The 8,277-nt window shown below is 35.9% G+C and overlaps 1 protein-coding gene across 1 annotated transcript; it reads left to right on the plus strand.

Annotated features, from left to right (window-relative positions):
- Positions 1-997: 997 nt before the first annotated feature.
- LOC106874438 (histamine H2 receptor) lies at positions 998-3,030 on the plus strand. Its single transcript, XM_014922171.3, has one exon. The coding sequence runs from the start codon at positions 1,363-1,365 to the stop codon at positions 2,599-2,601; it is 1,239 nt and encodes a 412-aa protein (XP_014777657.1). The 5' UTR covers positions 998-1,362; the 3' UTR covers positions 2,602-3,030.
- The last annotated feature ends 5,247 nt before the right edge of the window (positions 3,031-8,277 follow it).

The following is an 8,277-nucleotide window of genomic DNA, read 5'->3' on the forward strand; positions in this document are numbered from 1 at the left end:
TGAAGAGTGAGAAAAATAAGTTGAAAGTAACCTGACAATTTAAATCCCTCTTAAAAACAGAGGTCCCGATGCATCTACATAACGATATGTCTTTAGTTAGTTTTAGGGTTAGAGTTACATAGATGCGTCAGGACCTTCGTATTTAAGTAGTACCATTAAGGTACCTCTGTATTTAAGTAGTACCAGAGGAAGGTGTGTAGTCTACTTACCAAAATAATGTAACAAGAACCAGTTACCAGCATTTTCTTCGTTTGAATTCTCAGCTATATTTTCCAGGGAATGTTTATTCATTTTGCTCTTTGTTTCTAGTTCGTTGTTGTCTCTGAACATGTGTCGGAACGAAGTGATTCAGCATGGCCCCTATCAATGATGACTTGAGCTTGGTTTAAATTTTTTTTTTTCCATCAAATTATTATTGTTGTTGTTCTGTATTATCATTTTTTTTTCTTTTAACTTCTAATTGAAAGAATGTGACGAAATAAAATTTAATTCAGTAAGTCTGGTCTAGCTAATTTAGGAGGTGACGAGAAAGATTATTATTATTATTATTATTATTATTATTATTATTATTATTATTATTATTATTATTATTATTATTATTATCATTATTATTATTATTATCTTGGAAATGAACCGGAAGTTTTGAATTAGTGATGTAAACAACAGCAACAACATTAACAACAACAATTATTATTATCAATATCATTATTAAGCTTAAATCTAAATGACCTATCATTCTACTTTAGCTCTGAAATAATTTAGTCACCTTAATCTTGCTGCTTTCACGATAATCTGCAATATTATTTCTCACTAGCTTTTTGGCAATCATTTCCAGAATAGATTATATTGAATTATGATAAATAAACAGCATGTTTGTGTGTGTGTGTGTGTGTGTGTGTGTGTGCGTGCGTGCTTGTGTGTGTATGTGTATAATCTGTTTAGTGATTTAATCTAGATACTGACATTGATCACATGTACCACAACCACACGTTTTGCAGATAATCCATTTTTCATGTTCAGTTGAGAATTAGTCGTTGTTTAGCCGGGTGTCATTTGCACAGCCGTAAAAAATAAGTTATCAGGAACATTATAACAACAACCATCACCAAACAATTTTACATCATGTCTGGAATACTTACAGTTGTTATCGTCGACGAAAACATAGCAACTTTAATTTCTTCCAATGCATCAAATTTGCTATAATATGAACTTCTATCCCCACTGGACTGTTTTCCATCACTTTTGGTTTATTTTGTTAGTTACTTTTTTTTCTTACGCTTTTGTTTCTAAATCAATAAGATAATTCATGACATCTCAGAAAGGCTCCATATTAAAAAGCTGTCAAGATTTCAAAGAAACATCATGCATCATTTTAGAGCGACCAATGGAACTATTTATGATGCATCAGTGGAGTTTATTCCATCTAACTGCACTAAAGATCCTATGTCAATGCCACGCATTGGCATATATGTTGCTGTTTCATGGCACCTTATCTTAGGTCTATTTACCATGCTAACCAATGGTACCATCTTGGCTGTGGCAATATTTATGAACAAAAGTAATCTTCAACCTAGTCATTTCTTCATTATTAATTTGGCACTGACAGATTTCTGTGGAGTCTTTTTCTTAACATTATTTCACATCTGGCGTCTCCTGACACCACATACTGATATTGGATTATGTGGTATTCTCTTCTTGTCTACATCACTATTCACAGCAACATCAGTCTGGAGTATAGCCGTCATAAGCCTAGATCGATACCGTCTCATTGTCAAATACCACACCTATCGTGAAACGATGACTCCAATGCGTTGCAAAATGGCAATTGGTTTCGTGTGGGCTGTATCTTCACTCGTCGGTTTTGTATCATTTATCATCACTTTCAGTTCTTCGCACATTACATGCATTGCTGGCCACCCGATGTTACAAGTGACAGACCGACGTTATGTGTTCGTCCTCTCTGCAGCACTCTACTTTAACATTGGCTTCCTTCTCCCAACTGTCATCATTGTGCAGCATTACTTTTCAATCATGAAATTCGCATGGAAACGCGAGAAAAGATTTGTATCATCGTTTAAGCGCTCGAGCCTATCATTGTTCCAAAAGGACCGCAATACACGCAGCCTAATGATGAGTCTTCGTTATCTGAAAACTGCTAGAATACTTTCGCTGTTAGTTCTTTGCTATGTCATATGCTTCTTTCCTTACTTTCTCCAACAATTCCTTTGGGGACTCCGCGTATGGAACCCTTGGTGTCCACCATTACTTTTAGAAGTTATTACTCGATCACTTCTAATCAGCAATGCTCTCTTTAACCCATTCTTCTATGGATTTCTGGACCGCTACTTTCAACAACAATGGCAGGAGTATATATGTAATCATTTACCAGTATATCTTCAAAGAATCATGCCTGGTTACTATTCCTGCTACTCTAGAGAAGTGGCCCAGGACATGTCTGACTTGTACAAAGACCAAGAATCCACAAGTTGTGCGCACTATCAGTCTAGAATTTGTAAACATCCAGAAGAAGAGACAATTACCGAAAGTTCAAACTGTGGTAGGATAAACGAGCTTTATTTTATGCCTGATGATGTAATGTAGAGGTACACACATGAGATGTGTGTGTGTGTGTGTTGCGGATGAAGTAACACTAAAACGCTTGTAGATGTGAGGGACATGTGAGTATAAAAGTGAGTCAAGAGATAGACTTTGTGTGTGGATTTGGGAATATAATGTGGGAATGATTTTTCTATATGATCTTATTTATGTAGGTATTGTTCTTGTTTATCGTATTAAAATGAATATATTTTGTTTATGTAATTGTGTTGTAATGTCTTTATAAGTGAAAACTGCAATGCATGCAGGTATATTGATATTTGTTTTCATGTAAAGTTATATATAAACACTATTTAACATTATAGTAGAGTTCATGTTTAACTTATACCAAAAAAATGGTTGAGAGTCTTTTTCTTGTCAGCGTGAAATGATGGGGGAGGTCTTTTATGAACCAAAAGAAAAAAAGAAAAGAAATTTGAAAAATCTATGATTTTTTCCGGGGTCCTCATGACATTTTTTTTTCTCACATAGTGCACTTGAAAACGACGAGGGAAAGCCTTTTTTTTTAAAAAAAAAAAGAGAAAATTGAAATCCATGATTTTGGAATGTCGCTCAACCCCTGCCCTCAATCACCATTAGAATTCTTGGTGGACATTGGAATTAGACACTGAGGGAAAATGGCTGTAACTTTTTTATTTTTTAAGTTAGGCGATTTTCGTTTTCGATAATGTGTTCTATATGTCCCGGTCATGCGATTCCCCCTAAAAAAATTTTTTAGATCAATAACCCAATCCCCCCCACCCCCACATACCCCCGCACCCACCCACGGGGTGGGGTGGGGGCGATTTTCATTTTTGACATTGTGTTCTACATGTCCAGGTCGTATGAGTAGCCTTCTCGCAACTTAGATGTGAAAATGAACGGCTTCAATTTATATTGAAACAGAAAAAGGATCACATGTGGAGTCCCCACCACGAAACTTGATATGCTAGAAATAACAGCTAAACGCGGACAATCCAAATCTTGCATTTACTCAGAAAGTTGAACTGCGAGTTTCATGCTTTTTACTAGAGAACATATATTCGAAAACGAAAAATACAAAATAAAAAAAAAAGATAGAAAGCAAATTCGAAAGCAAAAAAAAAAAAAGAAAAAAAAAACTGTAACCTTTACCTTTCTGAAATCACTGTGGATATATTTCGGCTATGTGCTTAATAAATGTTTGAAAGTTCTCCCACGAATTCTCACACTTCATATCGTAATAATCGCGGTACATTGCCTCATCAATATGTGACCATTTCATGTTACCGCATGATCCACTTTTATATTTCAGCCTACGTTTTATTTGTAACCAAAATGCCTCTACGCTATTCGTACATACCCCACTAACGGGATCAACAAAATTCTGTGAAATTCTGAGTAAATGCAAGATTTGGATTGTCCGCGTTTAGCTGTTATTTCTAGCATATCAAGTTTCGTGGTGGGGACTCCACATGTGATCCTTTTTCTGTTTCAATATAAATTGAAGCCGTTCATTTTCACATCTAAGTTGCGAGAAGGCTACTCGTACGACCTGGACATGTAGAACACAATGAAAATCGCCCCCCCCCCCCGTGGGTGTGTGTGTGTGGTGGTGGGGCTAAATCTAAAAAAAAATTTTTAGGGGGAATCGCATGACCGGGACATATAGAACACATTATCGAAAACGAAAATCGCCTAACTTAAAAAATAAAAAAAGTTACACCCATTTTCCCTCAGTGTCTAATTCCAATGTTCACTGAATTCTTTCCCCAATGTTTTTTCAACACAAAATAAAACATGTATTTTTACTTTTTCAAAGTTTTTGCATTCGACACAAGTAAAAATTTTAATGAATTTAAAAATAATAGTGAAGCCTTATTTACCACATTTATTATGAATGGGAGTGGGGTCTTTTCCAGGTTTAATTTTGAAACAACTTTCACCATTGGAATTTCCATATCTGAATTGTTCTTCATTTGTTTAAATAAATAAATGGGTACTGTTTCCAAAATTCACTTTTCCTGATAGTGAAATAAGCCCATCAAATGGAATTCTACCTTCCATTATTTCTTTCCTACTTGACAAAAAGTATTGTTGCTTAGTTATTCAATTCAAGATATCTATATACGATGCTTGACTCCGTGTTGCTTTTTTTCTTTTTTACGGACAGACACCAAACTGACACCTGCTTAAAATTACTGTAATAAAAAGTTTCAAAGTTTTCGATAACTGAATTTACAAGCATCCTTCGTTATTGGGGAACTATTTCATTTCTCTTACTGAGCCAAATATACATTTTAATCAGGTTTTAATTCAACACCAACGAGTGTTTCAGTGGTGGAAAAATATTCATTTCATATCAGCATCCACTGCTTATCATTTGTATGCAGAAAACTGTATTGACAAAAAAAGGGGGTGGGATTGTAATGGTGGTTGCTGTCATGAGGGCAGAGATGGGGGTACAACGTTCCAAAATCATGGATTTTCGTGAATTTCAATGTTTTATTTAAAAAAAAAAACTTCCCCCATTTTTGTAAGTGAAAAGTGCAAAAAAAATAGAAAATTCTGTCGTGGGGAACCCAGGGAGAAGAAGAATCATAGATTTTCTAAAAAATTTTCATAGAAGGCTTCCTCACCATCATTTTGAAGTGTGGTGAAAAAATAGATTTGAAAAATTCCTGTGAAATGGAGAAAATCCAATCTGTGGATGAGTTATTCCGAAACTCTGCCTAAGTTTTATATATATACAATATACTTGATGTATTTAATATTATATATATATTTACATATATTTATATTGGTGTATGAATGTGTTTATTTGCTTTGCATATATGTGTGTTAAGTATAGTCTGTTGGTACTTGGCTACCAAGTTTCGAAATTTTAAAATTTGGTACATAAATGTAGTTTTCCAAGGTGAATAAGAGATATTTCACTTTTCCAGAAAATTTTTTTTTTTAAGTTATAGAAGTTTAAAATTTAATAATTTTCACCCAGTCAGAAAACAGGACTTGGAAGCTGTCATTTTGTGCGTGACAATTTAACTGTTATTTTTAGGACATCTCACCACCACCTCAATGAAAGATAATATATGATCCATATATAAGATCCATTTATTCCTTTGACCTATTAAAATGAAAGTTGAAAAGAGTCATAAAATATGATCTGCACCATCCCCAAAGTGAGCAAAGTGGCTGAACTTCAATATCACTACACACCAGTAGCACATGCAGTCCACTTACAAAAACAACACTGCTAACTGTAGAAGTAAACGTTTAACCACTCACACTTTTAACAGAATCGACACATACACAGGAGTGCATGTACACACACATTCTCGGATCTTTCTGGTTTGACGGGCACCACTTGTTTTCTTAACGAAACACTTTCAAACTTGGGATACTGGTAGAATGTGTCATATAAAACATCTTTTTCTCTTAGCTTTCTTAACAAAAATTTTTTCTTAATAAGTCATTTCATGTTAAAGTTGTTGTATTTCTGTAATTTCAACCAATCACTGATGTCTATTCAGCTGAATACAGTTACTGCTGTTTTTGTAAACAATAATTCTTGCCGGTGTCAAGAGTGTTATTCCCTGTTTAATTATATCATTATTCCCTAGTAAGGTTTTAGGGTTAGGGTTCGGGTTTTAGGGTTAGGGTTATGGTTATGAGTTATAGGGTTTTAGGGTTAGGGTTATGAGTGAGGTTATGGCAAAAATAATCATAACCCTAACCGTAACCCTAACTCTAAAACCCGAACCCTAACCCTAAAACCCTAAAGCTAAAACCAGTACAAATGTACGAACGATGTCATAAATAACAGTACCACGGCACTAATTTTATTCAAGGGAAAAGATCCCATGACACCATTAGAACATGTTGTTTACATTCCATGGCAGTAATTGTTTTCACCTCAATAGACGTCAGTGATTGGTTGAAATTACCGAAATACGACAATTTTTTACATGAAATAACTTTGAATACAAAATTTTTTATCTGTTCTATAACACAAAATATACAAGTATACGAAGTTTGAAAGTGTTTCGGTACCAAAAACACTACATAAAACATAAATGAAAAGTGTTACCCGTCAAATCAGAAAGATCCATTCTTTCAAATAATCTCCTTTTGAAGTAATTTTCTCCCACAATGTCAACTGTCAACGTTTGATACCAGTAAATACACCAAACGCAGCAACAGGAGGACACTCCAAGCAAGCCGGCCTTCAACTTCGCAGTCATCGTTCCCATCTACCACCATGTTCAGATGCCTCATGTGTTGAGACAGAAATTACCAGTTCACCCGCCACTTTCTGACACCTTCTTAAACAAAAAAAATTTTTTTTTTTATCAGTGGACTGCAACACAGGTTTGGCTACTAAAAGAGAAAAAAATTGTTTTCATTGCTGCACACAGTACACAAAAAAATCAAAAATTTAGTTAAGAAAATTTTTTTTCTGCATGCACGTTACTATTCCAACATTTTTGTTGGTTCTTTGGTCCTTTTTTTTTTCTTTCCTCTGTACAAAATGAGTCTTTCCAGCTTACCCGCGAACTCTGGTGACGTCGCACTTTGGTTTGCTCAATTGGATGCATATTTTTCTACCCATGCTGTGCCTCACCGACAGCAGCTAAACCTTTTGTACTGTAGGATGCCTTCACCTCTTGCACGCTCTGTGAAAGATCTCATCACTGACCCACATCCGAACGCGACTTACACGTCCATCAAATCCAAGGTTCTCTGTCAGAACACATAATCTGCAGAGGGTAAATTCCAGACACTGATGCAAGATGAACACCTGGGAGATAGGACACCATTTGAGTTTCTTCATTGTTTGTGAGAACTCAGCGACACTTCACTTAAGGACAATCCTCTGGTTAGGAAATTGTTTTTCTCTCATCTACTGCCAATCAATACTGGCCACAACAGCCATGGTAAACAAGATCATAGAGCTTATTGTGCAGCCCGCACCTCACCATAACTGTTCAGACCCATAGTAGCTTCCTCTACTACCACAAAGTCTCCTACTTCGTCACATGACAACATTTTGGAGAGAGTTGATGTATTAACACGTTGCATGGACACACTGTGGCAAGAACACGCCAGCTCTCGTCCTCGCAGCAGAAGCCATTCTAAGTCATGGTCATCTACTTCTCTAACAGTTTCCATTCTCTGCTGGTACCATGCCACATTTAAGGACAAAGCCTGTCGATGCATCCAGCCCTGTTTGTTCAAGCTATCAGGAAACTAGTTGCAGAAAATTTGGGCACATCAAATTCTTCCTGAAATTTTTCATCTCATCGTGCATTCTTTGTTGAGGATCATGTGTCTAACGAATTGTTCATGGTTGACACCGGATCCAGCTATTTTATTTGGCATTTGTGTCTTACTTCAGACAAGCCGAAGCAATCCGCCATTAACCTGCACGTGGTAAATCTATCTCCGATAGAAACTTACAGTCAGGTCTCATTAAACCTAGATCTCAACCTTCGAAGAGATTTTAGGTGGGTTTTTGTTATAGCAGATCTACCATACCCCATTCTAGGTGCAGACATTTTAAACCACTTTCACTTGTTAGTAGATGTCAGGCAACAGAGACTTGTGGACGATTCTACATCTTTGTTTCTGCCTGCTCGAGTTACTACTAATGCTGTTCTCAGTCCATCAATTTTTGTCGCCACTGCTGGTGATCAGTTCCAC

Source organism: Octopus bimaculoides, chromosome 11 (genome assembly GCF_046866305.1).
Source record: "Octopus bimaculoides isolate indiv1 chromosome 11, ASM4686630v1, whole genome shotgun sequence".
Lineage (NCBI taxonomy): Eukaryota > Metazoa > Mollusca > Cephalopoda > Octopoda > Octopodidae > Octopus > Octopus bimaculoides.